We start from the raw sequence: 18757 nt of genomic DNA on the forward strand, positions 1-18757 counted from the left end.
TTTAAGTTCATATAAAATGACAATGAGTTGAGATACCAAACTTTTGATAGATGTTATTTGAACACAGAGTAGAGGAGAACAAGCCTACAAAAAGTCAGCCCTCTATGTGTGATACTTATGGAGATATTGACCTGTGAAAACAACCGAGAAAAAATGCATTTTGGGCCTGTAAATGGACACATACTCCCCTCACTAAATGAGCTGTAACTTAAAAAGTATTGATCGAAAATTACTAAAACTTCACAGGGTTGGTACATGATAGTAAGGGACTATTAGGTCATTTTTTCAAATATTTTTGAGATCGAAGTGCGTGGGCCATTTGTTGAAATGGCGTGGAATGACCCAGTTGTAAGTAAAGTGAAATGATGTGATTCTAATATATTTTAATGAGATATTAAACCTATTATACTGTTCAAGAAGCTTCAGAAAAGTGAACATCAGCCATAACTCAAGTTCAAAAGTGGGTCAAGAACTCATGCTTGCAACTCAACATAAAAAAAAAATGTCTGCAGAATGTTCAGTAAAAAAACAACTGAACTTTCTGGACGGGGTGGAACTCAGCCTCGTCAAAGAGTTTAAATACTTGGGACTGACGTTGGACCTGACATTGACATTTAAGAAACACATTAAGCGCCTTACAAAAACTGTTCATTTTAACTTTTTTAACAGAATTTTAGACAAGTAAGACCTTTTATGACTCTATATTCGGCACGGATGTTTTTACACTCCATGATTCTGTCTCATATAGAGTACTGCAGAACCACATGATCACTTGCTGCTGGCACAAAACTCAAACCCATTGAATCACTTTTTAAAAAGCTATAAAAATATTGGACAAGAAACCACTCTCATTTCACCACTGCACTATTTTAGATAAGTACACCCTGCTTAATTTGACCCCCCTCCGTTACAGGATTTTATTAAAGCAAAGACTGTCAGAGGGAACTAGAGTCACGGCCCGGGGGAACTGTGAGCTCCCAGTGTGTCTTAGTCAGAGGCACTAAATTTTGGAACAGTCTCCCACTATCAATAAGAGAAACTCCAATGCTTGCCGCTTTCAAATCCCACTTGAAACAGCGACTAAAGGAAAACCAGACTTGTGGACGCTTTTAGTTTAGAACTGACACTTGTCACTTGTTATTGTTTTTTCTCTGTTAAATTTGTGGTGTTACCTGCCGAGGGACTACAGATGAAATGAGCATTCTTGCTATAATCTGGCATATTTATACTGCAGTGTTGTAGATGTTCATTAATATGCACTGTCCCTGTTAAATAAATAAATTGATAAAAATAAAAATAACCTGTCTACTATGATTGACAGCATAAAAATGACACAACATAGACATGATTGACAACACACGACATGCTGAAACTCTCTGGGACATGATAATAACATGTTCATCCAAGCAAGTTCATCTGTAGAAAAAAAACAACTATAGAAGAGTTTATTTAAGTTTATAGTACCAACAGTAAGGACTAAACATCAAGCCAGATCAAGTTTCTAAATTTCAAGTGTATAGCCTGGGTTACAATCAGACTGAACTTTTGTTGCCAGAGCCATAACCTGCAGATAGAGAACACATGACACAGTTTTTCTCATTTTCAGATTATTAGTTGCACAAATCTGGAATGTGAATTTGATTATACCGCATGATCAGAGGATGTTTAGTGTCAAAATTTCCACCGCGTTACTCACTGAGCCACTGCTGTCTGAAGAATGCACAACTATAATAATGTTTCTCTTTCTTCCAAGTATTTTTATTAATTTTCAGACAATAAAAATTCCATCTGAACAGCTGACCACGTTAACACAGGTCAACATATAACCAAAAAATAATAATAATAATAATAATAAAATAAATAAATAAAATACAATAAAGATAATGATAATAATAATAACAAATAACAAATTCCACACTCTCACACACTCATACACATTCACACATTCACTATGCGATAATGTTTCTCTTTCAGGCGTCTGTTTTAAGTTCCTGCCCTATTTTTTTCTGGGGTCAGTGTCAGTGGCTTCGGCAATCGCTGCATTGTTCCTTCCAGAGACGTTTGGGCATCCAGAGACAACTGATGATAAGCACAAGTTTAAAAGGTGAGCTGTAGATTGTCCTCCCAGTTTGCTATAGTATTCTTATTCACCTGTGCGCAACACTAACTAAAAAAACTAAACTAAAAACAGCACTTACCTGCTACATCTCAATACTTTACGCCTATTTTGTGATGTTATCTAAAAGCCATCAGTGGTACTTTTACTTGAGTACTCCTTCCACCTCTGAACGTACTGTAGAGTCGAGCGTCTGTTGGTGACGCCTCTTCTGTAACAGGATACTCTGCCAAACCTGCTGTTAAACTCCATTCAGACCTGTATCCTGAGGCTTAGTCTTACATTTCAGGTTGAATTCCCAGTGGTGTAGAGAAAAGATGCAGAAGTAGTACTCAAGTAAATGCAGCATGTGAACAATATACTCTGGCAAAGAGGCAAAAAACATCATATTTTGGGTAAAAAACACAAACTTATCATTATAATCTATATGCTCATAATAGTTTAAGTCATTTATATGATTCTATCCATCGCCACAAGATCAGCTTTTATCAACTCAAAGCACAAAGCCAGCTGTTGCCAGGTTTATTTAAATATTTTCTTTTTGATTTTCATTCCAGATTGAGAAGTCTCTGTGCCAGTCAAAAGAACTCCTCAAATACTGCGACTTTTTCAGAAACTAAACTGTGATAAGTGTCAGCGAAGTCAACAGTGGTCTGTAACGTATGATTATTCACATGTTAAGGGGAGAATTTGCACCCAGGCGATACCTAGAAAGAAGAAATGCACACTTATATTGCTTTAAAGAGTTTTTTTTTTTTTTTTTTTTTTTTTTTTTTACTTTTCAGGAATCAATGATTTTAAACTTCAAATTGTAAAATAAAGACCATTGTAAACTAAAGTATCAAATGTTAAAGAACCTTAAGACCTTCTGAACACAAAACCAAATACTATACATACACAACTGTCTTATCAACTATCAGTTTAGGAATTAGCAGGAATTAGGAGTTTGTATGTGTACACAGTAAAAAACAAGAACATTATGAATTTACTTACTCAGTGTAATATTTACCTAAACCTCATTCAAAATGAATAGTCAGCTGTGCGTGTCTTTGTCCTTGTTGTTATGTTGTACCATCACCAGGAAGTAGATGTAAATGTGTTGTGGTTTTCCTGTGTTGTGATATAAGAGTGGGCGTAGCAGAAGTAGTAGTTCAGCCCATGGCGGGCGGAGACTTGTTCCTGCTTAACCACTTTGACAACGTCTTAAACCAAAAACCTGTGTTTTGAATGGAGCTGCGGTGTTACCTGTTGGACCAATGGACCCTAAGGGGCTGATATTCACTGACAATGAAGGACTATGAGGAGTGCATAGCCTTTTTGGGCCAATGGGGTTGCTTTCAGTTCGTGATATTCTTCCTCCTTTGTGCCAGTATAATGCCCAATGGATTTGGGGCATTCACTTTAGTGTTTTTAACAGATGTACCTCCGCATCACTGCATTGTTCCCGGAGCTAATCTGACAGAGGAGTGGCAAAAAGCAGCCATTCCTATAGAGGTGAGGTAAAAAATAAGAATCTACTTTTTGTGTGTGTTTAAACTTGAACCAAACAGACAAGTATGCAGTACAGTACTCAACATGTTGTTACCAGCTGTCTGTTACACAATGTTATAAGTCAGCATGCTTCAGTTAGGCGTGTGTGGTACTGTGCAAAGAAGAAAGATCTATTTGAATGAATTAAAATTAAATAAAAAGAAAAAAATCAAAATTTAACACCCACAAGTAAGCCCTAAAACTCTCACCCACTGACAATGTTTCTTTTCTTTTTTCATTTAACTTTAATTTAGGAAATCATTTGGATTTGTAATAACTATAGACTGTATATATAAATGGACATAGCTAACCTCTAGCTTCCGTGTCCCAAATAGGAAGTGAGCATGGGCACGCTTCCGGCTCCATCGGCTCCTGCTCCGATTCACTTTCTATTGAAAAACATAAATGCTGCTGTCAGGCCAGCCATTTTGGTCTTAAAATGTTCGTATTAACCCGCTCTACATGGTCCTGGTGTAAAACAGTTCCTATTCCTAATACAGAAGTTGGGTCCGAAATCACTTCTATAACTGCTAACCTCATGAGCCTCATTTGACTGGAGCCAAACTCTATGTGTGACATCACACTCCCTTTGTCCACTTTTTATACAGTCTATGGTAATGACAAATAAAATAAAATGTTTGATATTGTGTCATTTCTGAAAGATTACATAAAGGCAATAAGTGGCTTTTTTTTACTCTAAAATCTGAAGTTGTCAAATTGTTCAAGATTATCAAGATTATTAGAGAATCTGAGGAAACACTGCAATATGTCCACTTTATTTATATAGCACATTTTATAAACAAAGACTGTTTTCAAAGTGCTGCACAGGGTGAAAAAAAAAATAATAATAATGTACAAATTAATACAGAAAAACAATAATAATGGAGTAAAACAAATACCAGTTTTTTTTATACATTCTTAAATGACTAGATATTTGAAAGAAATGTAATATTATATTATTATATATTGAATTTTAATGAATTAATGCATAGATTAATTGCTAAACAATATAGCCTTTTTAAAATTAGTGCTCCTTTAAGTAGGTTTGACTTAAATACATTTTACAACATTTACAATAAATTGGAATACATTTAAATGATCAATTGCCAATTAGATTAAATAATTCAATTTCATTTTTAAAATGTTCAAAACCTAAATTAAATTACTTTATTATTTTATTTATTTATTTTCTGAATTTATTTATTAATTTACTGTTAAAATAAATTGGGCCATTGATCCAATTAAACAAAATCAACCAGTTGCATCAACCAATTGCAGCCAGCCACAGAGAAGCCCTGTCCCCCTGGTTTTAAGTCTGGTTTTAGCCAGCAGGAGCTGGAGCCGACTCTCGGACCTTTAATGTTTTACTTCTCTTCCTTATGTTTCTGTGTATGTGTATGTGTGTGTGTGTGTATGTGTGTGTGTGTGTATGTGTATGTGTATGTGTGTGTGTGTGTTGTGCTGAGGTGGTGAATGGTGTGGAGGAGAAGAGTCGCTGCAGCAGGTACAGGCTGGATGTGGTCATGGATCTGTGGGCTCAGGGCTCTGCTCCTGGAGACGTGAACCTCACCCAGCTGCAGCAGGAGCCCTGTGTGGACGGCTGGAGCTACAGCAAAGACATCTACCAGTCCACTTTAGTCACTGAGGTACCACTAAACACAAGCTTTGAATTCACTCCGCACAGTAGTGGACGACTCCGAACACAAATGTTCATAGTTTAAAAGACAATGATACAAAATGGATAACACTTACAATCTGAATTCATTTTCTAAAGAATATTTTGGCGTATCTCACAAGCACAAGGAACTGTCAGTCATAATCACTGGTGTCCTTTTAATCAGACCACTTTATCAGCACATGTATGACATGATTTGACATGTTTGGGCTGCTGCTGCGAGCCGTCCTCACAACTGTCACAGACTTTGGTGGTAACGTGTCATATGTCAGTGGTTGTTACATGACACACCAGCACCAAGACCTGGCTCACAGATAGCAGCCCAAACATGTCAACAAGGTACAATACATCTCTCTGAAGAAGTTATCTACCTAAAAGAAAACCAATATAATACTGTAAATAAAGACAAGAAGAATGTAGCCAAAGTAATCCAGCACCGTGAACTGAATGAACTGTACATTTAGTGCAGTACACTATGATTCAGCCAAAGGTAGAACTGAAAATACAAGATCAGCCTCATACCGTCATGTAAGTGTGTAAACAAATTCTTGCAATTGGGACTCCGGCGTGTTTGATCAGGTCTTAAAAGGTCTAGCAGACTATAGGTGTTAAACAAGTATTAAGAGGTATTACGTGAGCAGGTCACACCTAAACAATACACATACAAGTACAATACAAATGGATATAGAAATACACATCATAAATAGAAGAAAATACAGTGTAAATTACATGTGGTTCTTAATATTGGATCATTTTCACATGAATCGGGTCACATCATACAGCACCAGTGATTACTGACAAACAGGTAGCACTAGTAGTATGGCCTATTGACTCCAGGATATAACCTGCATAAGCTGAATTGTGTGTTTAAGTATCTGATATAAAATAATACAGCGTATTAATATCCACCTCTCACTCTTGTTCATTCCCTTAATAGCTCGATTCTCTTCTCTGATTGGTCAAAATAATACATACAAATCATGCATGTGATGATTTATCCTTATTTTATTCAGGAATTTAACCTGGTCCAGAGCAGGGTGAGGGCATGTTACCATAGAGACACACCCCATTAGGAAGTGATGCAGCCTCATAATTCCACTAAACCAGGGCTAACCCCAAGTTACCTTTAACCCTTTAACTGTTTTGATCTAAAATGGTCTAACATAAAACAGGTTATATCACTATTGGAGCAGCAGAGTAGAATAATAACCAACAATTTTCTTTTTGAATCCTGTTCAAGCTTTTAAGTCCTTTCCTTGAAAAACCCTTACTACCTAAATGGAGGCACAGTTGGTGTTTTTAAATGTTGGACTGTGAGCGCACAGGCGATTTCAATCCGTGTATCATTCGTTCATTCGTTTTTCAGTGTAAAACCAAAAATAAGAAAACGAAAAAACAACAGTTTTCTTCACTATTTGTCTCCAAAACCAAAATGAAAAAACGGATAACGATTTGTTTTTTCAGTTTTCGATTTTGTGTTTAAATGAAGAATGGAAAAAACGGATAACGACCGTTTCCCATTTACGTGACTTCCTTGACTGCGATGCCGAACTTTTACACCGCATACAGACTGAACCAGGACTGATCCAGGTCCGAGACCAGACCGGGACCAGAGCGGGACTGAGACCGGGACAGACCGGGACAGACCGGGACAGACCGGGACCAGACCGGGACCAGGGTGGACTCCGAGCTTTGACTCCGAGCCTCAACGGGGTCCGAGCCTCAGCTTCGAGCTCCGGCCCTGCCGTGGACTCTGAGCCTCCGGTCTGGTCCCGGTCTGGTCCTGGTCTTGTCTCGGTCTCAGGCCCGCTCTGGTCCCGGTCTGTCCCAGTCTCAGTAGCGGTCTGGTCCCGGACCTGGTCCATTTGAACCAAAAGCTCTTAGTCCGGTTCGTTTTCGTTGGTGTGAAAGCGTCAGTTGGATGCTGCACCACCTCGGAACCAGCCGTGGTTCTTGAGCGCGGAGGACCGGAGCAGCCCGTCCGGACCTGTAGTCTACCACGCATTCTCGCTTTCCCCACACGGAACCAGCGCACAGACGATGACACGGAACCGCTCGGACCACTGGTCTCGGTCTCAGTTCTGCTCTGGTCCCGGTCTCAGTCCCGGTCTGGTCCCGGTCTGGTCCCAGTCTCAGTCTCGCTCTGGTCCTGGTCTGGTCTCGGACCTGGATCAGTCCTGGTTCAGTCCGGCATCGCAGTCACGTAAGTCACGTAAATGGGAAACGGTCGTTATCCGTTTTTTCCATTCTTCATTTAAACACAAAATCAAAAACTGAAAAAATGAAGAAAACTGTTTTTTCATTTTCTTATTTTTGGTTTTATATTGAAAAACGAATGAACGAATGATACATGGATTGATTTCAAATACACTACACTATCATTGGTCCCATTTATTAACTGCACACAGTATAAAAAATCACAAAGTTATTCAAGTTATTACAGCTTTAAAGTCCAGTTAAGTCTGGCACCTTGTTATGAACGTGTACAAATTAATATTAAAAACTTGCACTGGTTTTAAAGTATGAGGCAGGAAATCGGGTGCTAATGATTCCTTGTTTTTTATTCTAACCCCCTCAGTTTGACCTGGTCTGCCATGACGAGTGGAAGCAGCCTTTCACAGCATCAGTTTTCTACGCTGGAGTCACATGTGGATCTTTATTCTCAGGGGAACTCTCAGACAAGTACAGTACAGTATATGCACATTAGTTCAGATTTAGCCGTTTTTAACAATCATCACTGCTCACAAGCTCAGCAGTAGTAAGATTCACGTTTATTTATCCCATTGACTTTTTAAAGACACAAATCAGAGCCTATTTCTGAAACTTTATAAGCCACAAAGTTATGCAAAGATTTAGTTTTACACACGTTTTAAACAGAAATTCATTATGGCGTAAACATTAAATAACACAGCTGGTTAACGTGTGTTGGTCCTTTACAAAATATGGGGCAACATTAATGAGGAATTTACTCCTGAGCCACATTTATTTATTTATTTTTATATTTTATAGATAAAAATGGCTTAAATATCGATTTAAACAATGGCTTAAATGTTAATTACAATAAAAACACAGTACATTTTTGCCATTTAACACAGATACACAGCTGCAAACCAGATGCTTTTAATGACTCAACAGTCTAGGCTGATCATTGACGTTTGTCCTTGGACCTTTTTCTTGGAATCTTCTCTGCTTAAGAACATATGAAAAATATCATTTAAGTGTGCCATTTGTTTATTACAGATTTGGCAGGAAACCAATCCTTTTTGCAACTATGGCAGTGCAGACGCTTTTCACTTTCTTCCAAGTGTTTGCAGACTCTTGGATTTTGTTCACTGTTCTTCTGTTTTTTAACGGATTGGGCCAGATGTCCAATTTTGTTGCTGCTTTGGTGCTTGGTAAGATCACTTTATGAATCATTTGAAATAGAACTCTTGTCTGTTGGAATGTAGGATTAAATGTTGTCTATTGAGCTCAGTTTAAGTTTTTAAAATAGATTTTTCATAAAATGACAGGTCTTGTGATTGTCATTAGTTACCACACAACTGATTAGCTCCTAACAAGCTTTCAAACTTTTTATTTATTTTTCAAAATGTTATTTGTCTTATACAGAAATTGAACACAATTTATATTACATCACAAATAGTAAAGTAAGCAAGCTTTAAAACTTTTAGCAGTTATCGCAAAGTGTCTTATTACTTAATTGCAATGATAATATTTTTATAACAGTATTTTGGGATATAGCCTGTTCACACACAAGAAGAAAAAAACAATTATATTCTGAAATTTTGAAATGAAAGAAATTAGGTCACACACAGAGGTGAGCTGTATTGACGGTAATTGCTGTGCTGATTTTCTAATTTATTTTTTAACTTTATCTCCATAAAACTGTTCAGGCGATATTTTAACAATGCCTCGGGAATGTGCTGCATGTGTCTGTGAATGATCTTTATTTCAATAGCAGGGACCACGCCACAACAATGGAATACGGTAAAGATATTTATTTGCGTCGGATAGATGCGATGGCTGGGGGGATATTCAGGGTGGGGGTTCCGTCTCCAATCCAAAATGGTCACCCAGCTGAATTGGAACCCCCCTCCTTGAAGATGACGTGGGAGGGAGGGGGGCGAGAGAACTGACGCAGACGGTGTTGCCGGGATAGGCTGTATAAATAGGACTTTTGGGGAACTGAAGGTGTGGTTGAGATAAGCTGTGGTTGGCTGAAGAGGAGGTTGAGGCGTGGTCCAGCTCCTGAATCTCAGTTAATCATATTAACTCCATTTATATATGAAAAAATACTACTAAACTAGATGGAAAACAACTGCTAAAGTATATGAAGTACTCTTGCTAAACTACATGAACAATTACTACTAAACTATATGAAAAACTACTGCTCAACGAGACAAACAACTACTACTAAACTAGATGAAAACTACTACTTAACTAGACATAAAACTACTTCTAAACTAGACGAACATCTACTACTAAACAAGACGAACAACTACTGCTAAACTAGACAACTACTACAAACTAGACAAAAAAACTAAATGAAAAACCTCTGCTAAACTAGATGAGAGAGTACTACTAAACTAGACGCAAAACTACTGCTAAACTAGAGAAACAACTATAACTAAACTAGATGAAAACTACTTCTTAACTAGACGTAAAACTACTTCTAAACTAGACGAACATCTAATACAAACTAGACAAAAAACTACTACTAAACTAAATGAAAAACCACAGCTAAAGTAGAAAAAAAAGTACCACTAAAGTAGACGTAAAACTACTGCTAAACTAGATGAAAAACTATGATTAAACTAGATGAATAACTACTGCTAAACTAGACTAACAACTACTACCAAACTAGACAAAAACTACTAAACTAAACGAAAAACTACTTCTAAACTAAATGAAAAACTACTGCTTAACTAAACAAAAAACTCCTGCTAAACTAGACGAACAACTACTACTAAACTAGATGAAAAAGTATTGCTAAACTAGACAAAAAAATACTACTAAACTAATGAAAAACTGCTAAACTAGACAGAAACCACTGTTAAACTAGATGAAAAACTACTTACTAAACTACAAATTTTAGCATATCTTCAGAAGTGGCTATTTTCCATTTTTTGATAACAAATTGTAAAATTGATATCATTTCTTTGCACCAATCTAAAGTGAATGTCCTGCAGGTGCAGAGATCTTGACCGGTCACGCTCGAGTCATGTATTCATCGCTCGCCACTAATTCTGCCTTTGCACTGGGGTACATGATGTTGCCTTTATTTGCCTACTTTCTGCGGGACTGGAGAGGGCTGCTGCTGGGCCTCGCTGTCCCGGGGTTAGCCTACATCCCAATGTGGTGGTGAGTGACTGTTCTTTAATACAGTTAAGACGTAGATTTAGACAAATTTAATTGACCCACAAGGGAAATTATTTGGACACTGTAGCTTACAGTTTATATTGTTCGTGCGTAGGATTCCAGATTGTGTCTCAAGTGATTTTATGTGCAGTGTTGGGGAGTAACAGATTACATGTACCGAGTAACTGTATTCAGTTATAGTTACTGTTTCAGTGAGTGGTAATTGGATTACAGTTACTTTGTTGAAAGACATGGATTACACGGTGGTATTTAGATTTAAACTAGGTCTAAACTAGATCTAAACCTGGTCTAAAACAGGACTAAACCAAGACTAAAACCAGGTCTAAACTAGGTCTAAACTAGATTTAAACTAGGTCTAAACTAGATCTAAACCTGGTCTAAAACAGGTCTAAAACAGGACTAAAACCAGGTCTAAACTAGATCTAAACCTCAGGTCTAAAACCAGGACTAAGCCAGGACTAAAACCAGGTCTAAACTAGATCTAAACCAGGACTAAACCAGGACTAAAACCAGGTCTAAACCAGGTCTAAGACAGGACTCAAACATGCTGCGTGGACCGTGTCTCCTCATCTTCTATCAATAGTATTTTTAATTCGGTTAAGTAAAGTCTGGGCTTTTCATTTTCTTTTATTTCCTCATCTTTGACAAAATCAAATAATTCTTTTACAGCTTAATGGATTACGTTACAAACTACATTTTGGGGTGTGTAATCTGTAATCTGTAGGAGAATACATTTTAAAAGTTACTTTCCCAACACTGTTTATGTGCTACTTTCTCCTAATGAGAGACAAACAGGTCCTTAATAATGCTGGTAATGTTACGGAGAAGGACTGCTCAATTAAGGTTTAACTCAAAACTATAAATCTGATTATTTGAAGGTCCTATACCTAGAATTGACTCTTGTGAGCTTCAAGCCATTAGGGCTGTGCAAAAATATCTAAATATCAATATATCGTATCATTTAATGTGATGATACAGTATCAAAATTGTGACCTGCTGTATCAATATATCGCCAAGAGTATTTTTTGGTAAATTTTACACATTTATTTTGTTACAGCTACAGTTTCGTTGCTTGTTCAGAGGAAGGAAACTCGTTTATGCGACACATTTGACATTTTCACGGTTTTGATGATTAAAATCCAATCCACTTTATTTCTATAGCACATTTTACAAACAATTTCCAAAGTGCTGCACAAATAAATAATAATAACAACAATAATAAAATGATAAAATAAACACTCAGATTTAATCATACTAGTTTTAAAATAATAAAACCAGTAAAATAAGATAAGAGCAAAATCATAGAATAGCAATAAATAAATAAAGCCAATAAAATACATTCAAAATAAATAAAAGAAATAAAAGACACAGAGAATCACACAACTCACACGGTGTTAAAAGCCAGAGAATAAAAGTGGGTTTTAAGACAAAAAATTTTTGTGTTTCATATGAACTTTGCACAAGAAGTGATTTAACAAAGACTTTTAGTATCACAACCATGATTTAAGCTTTATTTTTATTGAACCTTATCGAATCAATTTGAAATATATAGCACTGAATTTATCGAGGTATGTATCATATCGGCAACTTCTTAATGATGCCCAGCCCTAGTTAGAATGTTGTTACGTCCTCAAAAACATAGCTGGGGGTGTGTTTTGTTTCATCCACATGTTTGAGTAATCCTGGTTTATTAGTCTGTCGACATCTCCAACGCTCAAAATGCTCTGTTCCACCTTGTGATGTCATGAAGTGGTAGTTGTCAAGTTAACAAATACCTTTTACCTTTTGTTCAGTAGAGAACGGCAATTCCAGGGCTGAAATCATCCAAATGATTCGAGTGCAGACGTATGGAGTTTAAAAACACAATGGAGCACTTCCTGTATTAACTGAGCTAAGAATATCTAAAGGCTGTTTTGTCAAAATGCATTTTTCTCCTTGAGGGACACAAAATGACTCCTTAAAGTAACACCATGCATCAAACATTTCAGTCTTGTACTTAAAGAAGACCTATTGTGCTTGTGTCTGATGTGTAGTTGTAATCTTTGACACCCATGGGTCAGTGTTATAATTTGCACATTTTAAATTTCAATATTCATCTTAAGCCAGTGGGAGCTGACGTTGCCATCACAACAAAGAGCCGTGTAGCTACCTACACCTCCGATGGATAGCTGCACATCACTGAAGCACAGATTTTCTTTGTCCATTCATATCAAAATGAATATGCAATGTACCAAATCCCATGCATATCGGCAATTAAGAAAATAACTTTGGAGAACAAAGTAAGTAGAAAACAGTGGACGTATGCTGCTGGTGGTGAAAACAGGAGTTGATTGGCAGTGTGACGTCTTAAAAATAAGCAATCACTCTAAATACTAGATGAAAAACTACTGCTAAACTAGATGAAAAACTACTTCTAAACTAGATGAAAAACTACTTCTAAACTAGATGAAAAACTACTGCTAAACTAGACAAAAAACTACTGCTAAACTAGATGAAAAACTATTTCTAAACTAGACAAAAAACTATTACTAAACTAGACGAAAAACTACTGCTAAACTAGACAAAAAACTACTGCTAAACTAGATGAAAAACTATTTCTAAACTAGACAAAAAACTATTACTAAACTAGACATACAACTACTGCTAAACTAGATGAAAAACTATTTCTAAACTAGACAAAAAACTATTACTAAACTAGACATACAACTACTGCTAAACTAGACGTAAAACTACTGCTAAACTAGATGAAAAACTATTACTAAACTAGACATACAACTACTGCTAAACTAGACATAAAACTACTGCTAAACTAGACGTAAAACTTCTGCATGTTCAAACATGCACAAATCACTCCAAATACAACTTTGAGAGTTTAATGAAAAGGAGAAACTTTAACATGTTAAAAGCTCTGAAAAGCTGATTTTGCAGAATAGGTCTGCTTTAACATGATTTTGATGGATCATGGACAAGTTATTTGATTCAAAATTGTTGATATATTAACATTTGCACATTTTTGTTGTTCAAAATGTCTCTGTGTATGGCCTGGAGTCTGAAATGCAGAGCACAGGGTGAGGATAGGACTGTAGGCCAAAACCATAGACTGTATAAGGGACCCTTGCACCAAGGGACGTCAGTGTTCAGCTCCAGTCAAATGAAGCTCATTGTGGCTGCAGTTATAACTAGGAACAGGAACTAGGTACAGGAATACATTTACAGACAAAATACCAAATAAAATGACCAGGATCATGTAGTGCAGGTTAATTTGAACATTTTAAAACCAAAAGGAGGAGCCTGACAGTAGCACTTAGTAGCACTTTTTTTTCAATAAAAAGTGAATTGGAGCCGCAGTTGATGGAGCCAGAAGTGCAGATGCTCACTTCCTATTTGCAACGCAGCAACTAGCAGGTTAGATATGTCCATTTATATACAGTTTATAGTGAAAACAGTCCTCAAAGGCAGGACAATACAGATGTTTCAAACATGAATGAACTAATTCAAATCCAGCTGTGTACACTGACGAGAGAACCCTGTAACATGTTTAAAAGCTCATAAAAGTTAATTTGACATTATATTTCCCCTTTAATCACACATGTTATTGTCCTTTTTACTCAGGTTAATTCCGGAGTCTCCTCGCTGGCTGCTCTTTCAAGGAAAAGTGAAAGAGGCTGAGGCCATTATAAAAAAAGCAGCTCGATGGAACAAAATCCCAGTGCCACAAAACACCTTTGACCAGTTTGTTGTATGTACTGCTGTTTTTTTGTTTTTTTTTGTTTTTTGGAACTTGTTGAAATATATGTATTGGAAGCTTTTTGCCAGGTATCTATGGACAGTATAGAGGATAGTAGATATTTATGAGTATAATTGGATAATTGGATAATATTGAGTGGAGCCATCTCAATGAACCAATCTGTCCTGTATTCACGCTGCTACCGACACACTTCCTCCTGCATGTTTGAAGAGCTGTTGTGTGTGCTTGCAGGTGCCAGAGAAGGAACAAGAAAAAGCAAAGAAAAACTACAGCGTGTTAGACCTGTTTAAAACCAGCACCATCCGGATCACAACGTTAAACCTCTTCTTTATATGGTAAGCAGTGTTGGGAGTAACGCAGTAATGTTCGGCATTACAGGGGAAGAAATGTTAATATTTTACTAGGTACAAATGTGAGTAACGCGCATTACAATGCTTTTATAACCTGGATTGAAGTGATGGGTTTTTCTTCATACAAATTTATTAAAATCACCTCGAGATCTGCAGCGGTGAAATGCTGGAGACACACCCGCGTAGACCGTCAGGTGACCGCGGGTGAAAGGACCGGTGCAGAAGTCCGCACTGTTTAGACCTGGTTTAAACCTGGTTTAGACCTGGTTTAGTCCTGGTTTAAACCTGGTTTAGTCCTGGTTTAGTCCTGGTTCAGTTCTAGTTTAGTCCTGGTTTAGATCTGGTTTAGTCCTGGTTTAGACCTGGTTTAGACCTGGTTTAGTCCTGGTTTAGTCCTGGTTCAGTTCTAGTTTAGTCCTGGTTTAGACCTGGTTTAGACCTGGTTTAAACCTGGTTTAGTCCTGGTTCAGTTCTAGTTTAGTCCTGGTTTAGTCCTGGTTTAGTTCTGGTTTAGTCCTGGTTTAGTCCTGGTTCAGCTCTGGTTTAGTCCTGGTTTAGACCTGGTTTAAACCTGGTTTAGTCCTGGTTTAGTCCTGGTTCAGTTCTAGTTTAGTCCTGGTTTAGTTCTGGTTTAGTCCTGGTTTAGACCTGGTTTAAACCTGGTTTAGTCCTGGTTCAGTTCTAGTTTAGTCCTGGTTTAGTCCTGGTTTAGTTCTGGTTTAGTCCTGGTTTAGTCCTGGTTCAGCTCTGGTTTAGTCCTGGTTTAGACCTGGTTTAGACCTGGTTTAGTCCTGGTTTAGTCCTGGTTCAGTTCTAGTTTAGTCCTGGTTTAGTCCTGGTTTAGTTCTGGTTTAGTCCTGGTTTAGACCTGGTTTAAACCTGGTTTAGTCCTGGTTCAGTTCTAGTTTAGTCCTGGTTTAGTTCTGGTTTAGTCCTGGTTTAGTCCTGGTTCAGCTCTGGTTTAGTCCTGGTTTAGACCTGGTTTAGTCCTGGTTCAGTTCTAGTTCAGTCCACGTACGGCGAAAAAGTTCAGCCTCTTTTGGTGAGAGTAACTTAAAAGTAATGCAATAGTAATGTAAAGCCTTACATTTTAAATGCAGTAATATTGTAATGTAACAAATGACTTTGAAATAAGTAATAAATAACGCATTACAGTTTTAAAATAACTTGCCCAACAGTGATGGTAAGTGTCTGAAATCCACTCAGTTAACACACAGTGAACAGTGTTAGCCCACTTTCAGTTCCAGTTGCAGTTTTTCATTTAATACATGAGGAAAAAACACAACAGTGTACAGAAAGAATCATAGTAAGAAGAATGATGCTGATGGTAAGTTTCTTCTGTAAAGAGCTGCCTCTGACCTCCAGTCACCTCACGGGCGCAGACTGTCTGATCAGCTGCTATGAAGTTTCTCACTGAAATCTGTCTTCGCCAACAAAACTCACTTGGTTTAACTTCTCAATGCATTCTCAGTCTCTTTTACTAGCACCACTATTATAAAAATAACCATCCCTCCAATCACAGCTTTTTGCTTTTTGATACACAGTCTAAATCTAAATATGGTTTGTAAATCCAGGTAAATCCACTTTTGTCTGTCTCCAGGTTCATCATGTTCTTGGCCTATTATGGGCTGAACCTGAACACTTCGCAGCTCCACCCAAACCCATATTTGAGCTGTTTTATTTCAGCTCTAGTGGAGATCCCTGCTTACACCTGCAGCTGGCTCATCCTCAGGTATTTTTGTAAATATTTTGCTAATATTTTCTATTTATTTTAGAACAACTACAAGGCTTAAAGAAGATATATTTTTCCTGGTATTTCATATTAACATTTTTAATTCATCATTTTAGATTGTATTTATTATACGCTGAAAGTTTCTGAGTACTCAAGTCTCAAATATAGACCATTTCTTTTAGCCTTGCCTTCATTGTCTTGCAGTTGCTGAATACAAAATCTGCAGCTAAATAATGCTGATTAGAAACAGGTTTTGTCTTGTGTTGACCTGGTTTAAACTTGTTCTGATTTAATTATCTAAACACCCTGCAATTACTTTTTAAGTCTTAACAACTTATATTTAACTTCTATATTTATTAGTTCATTAAAGTCTGTACAGCCGAAGAATGGTTCAGAAGTCCCATATGATGAGTTACACACAGAGGCCAGTTACGTCGCCCGGATTGGCGTCACCGGGGCCTCACCCTGGAGCCAGTCCTGGGGTGGGTGCTCGCCAGCGAGCGCCTGGTGGCCGGGCCTCCCCCCACGGGGCCCGGCCGCGCTCAGCCCGAAGGAGCGACGTGGGGCCGTCCTCACGTGGGCCCACGTGGGAGGATCCAAATGGGGCCGGTGCAAAGAGATCTGCGCGGCAGTCGAAGGCGGGGACCTCGACGACCGGATCTCCGGACATGGAGACTAGCTCTGGGGACATGGAATGTCACCTCGCTGGGGGGGAAGGAGCCTGAGCTTGTGCGGGAGGTTGAGCGTTACCGACTAGATATAGTCGGCCTCACCTCCACGCACAGTTTGGGCTCTGGAACCCAACTCCTTGAGAGGGGCTGGACTCTCCATTTCTCTGCCGTTGGCCTGCTTAGGCTGCTGTCCCCGCGACCCGGCCCCGGATAAGCGGACAAAAATGGATGGATGGATGGATGGAAGTCGGTACTTAAATGCACCTGATTTTTCGGATTATAACTCATACTTTTTTTCATGGTTTGGGTGCTTCCTGTGACTTATCCTTAGGTGCGATATATTAAAATTTTCACACTGACAGCAGTGAGAGGCTCTAGTCTTGTGTGTCAGTATCTGCTACTCATATTACTCCTGTACCACTGTCACTTCACTCTACTGCGCATGTCTCCTGCAGAAAGAGCCTCTGTTCTGTCTGTATCATGTCAGTCGATCGCACCATTACTTCTGCACCACTGAAAATTTAACATTTAAATAAACTTATAAAGACGACTGAGAAGACTGAACAAAAAAGCCCCCCAAAAGAAAATCATTTTTGCAGATTATAAGCTGCAAGTCGTGAAATCTGCAGCTGAAAACGGTAATTGAGGAACAGAAAGAAAGTTTGGAGTAAGAGAGAAACTTGTGACACCGGGAGGATGCACCATGAAACTTTCCTGAAGTCACTGGATGGATGGACAAAGTCTTGACTTCAGTGACACCGAAACCATCCTGTCGAGATTCAGAAAGACCCGAAGAATTCTAACTGGAACTGATGCTGAGTCTGACGACAGCTACACAGAAGAGGAAGCGGCGCTCTGTTTACCTCCGGACGTCGCAGAGTTGCTCAGAAGTGACACCGAGGATGAAGAATTGAATGGATTTAGTGATTTGGTGTGAGATGGAGAGTTTGGTAAACTTGTTCTGTTCTGTTGTTTATGCTATAGTTATCTGAAGAACTGTTCATATGTGACGTTAACAGTCTGTTGGTCTCTGTTCTATTGTTACCACTATAACTTGCCTTTCAAGATGAAATATCGGTTCCTGGTCTCTGATTTCATAAAATACTTATTTATGTTTTTTTATTCTTTATTATAAATTTTTTTGCTGGTGCGACTTATAATCCGAAAAATAAAAGTGAAAGTATTAAAGTTTGTTTTATTTATTGATGCCATTTCATTTGGTGGCACAATTATTACATTTTTACATATTGCCTGTTTAGTAGATCCCGGGAAAACATTGTATTGATGCTGTTTCTTCTTTTGAGTTTAGGAAATTCCCCCGCCGAGCCTCCATCATTGCTGCCTTGTGTGTGGGAGCAGCTCCACTCTACTTTATACAACTGGTGCCTAAAGGTGAGTATGATGCATGGATTCAAATAGTCAAATAATATGATTTTGACATTAAAATGAATCACATCAAATTAAGAGTGAATTTTATAATCAAACTGTAAGTGCTGTTCTAGTCCAGTTTTTGAGTTGTGTTCATATTTTACGTTTACATTTCTGTCAGGAGAACA

General features: G+C 38.0%; 1 protein-coding gene and 1 long non-coding RNA gene across 5 annotated transcripts in view; one reads left to right on the forward strand and one right to left on the reverse strand.

The window, feature by feature from the left end:
• On the reverse strand, positions 1–2675 carry LOC129407415 (uncharacterized). The gene is made up of 2 exons (XR_008631521.1): positions 2199–2675; positions 1–2079 (listed from the first exon to the last, which is right to left on the reverse strand). It is a non-coding gene; the product is annotated as an uncharacterized LOC129407415 (long non-coding RNA).
• Positions 1975–18757, forward strand: part of LOC110153992 (solute carrier family 22 member 4-like) — a 26628-nt gene continuing 9845 nt past the window's right edge. The window contains exons 1-9 of one of the 4 annotated variants that reach the window (XM_055148319.1): positions 1975–2104; positions 5113–5292; positions 7900–8003; positions 8562–8716; positions 10511–10682; positions 14313–14439; positions 14680–14783; positions 16399–16530; positions 18511–18593. In XM_055148319.1, coding sequence (XP_055004294.1) covers positions 5170–5292; positions 7900–8003; positions 8562–8716; positions 10511–10682; positions 14313–14439; positions 14680–14783; positions 16399–16530; positions 18511–18593 — 1000 coding nt within the window. In that variant the 5' untranslated portion in view covers positions 1975–2104; positions 5113–5169. Of the gene's footprint in view, positions 2105–3191; positions 3611–5112; positions 5293–7899; positions 8004–8561; positions 8717–10510; positions 10683–14312; positions 14440–14679; positions 14784–16398; positions 16531–16890; positions 17359–18510; positions 18594–18757 lie in introns of those variants that run through there. The other 3 variants (XM_020917925.2, XM_055148318.1, XM_055148320.1) reach the window with 3 other exon arrangements.

The sequence above is a fragment of the Boleophthalmus pectinirostris genome, unplaced genomic scaffold (genome assembly GCF_026225935.1).
Source record: "Boleophthalmus pectinirostris isolate CB_2022bp ecotype Guang Dong unplaced genomic scaffold, ASM2622593v1 HiC_scaffold_12, whole genome shotgun sequence".
Classification (NCBI taxonomy): domain Eukaryota; kingdom Metazoa; phylum Chordata; class Actinopteri; order Gobiiformes; family Gobiidae; genus Boleophthalmus; species Boleophthalmus pectinirostris.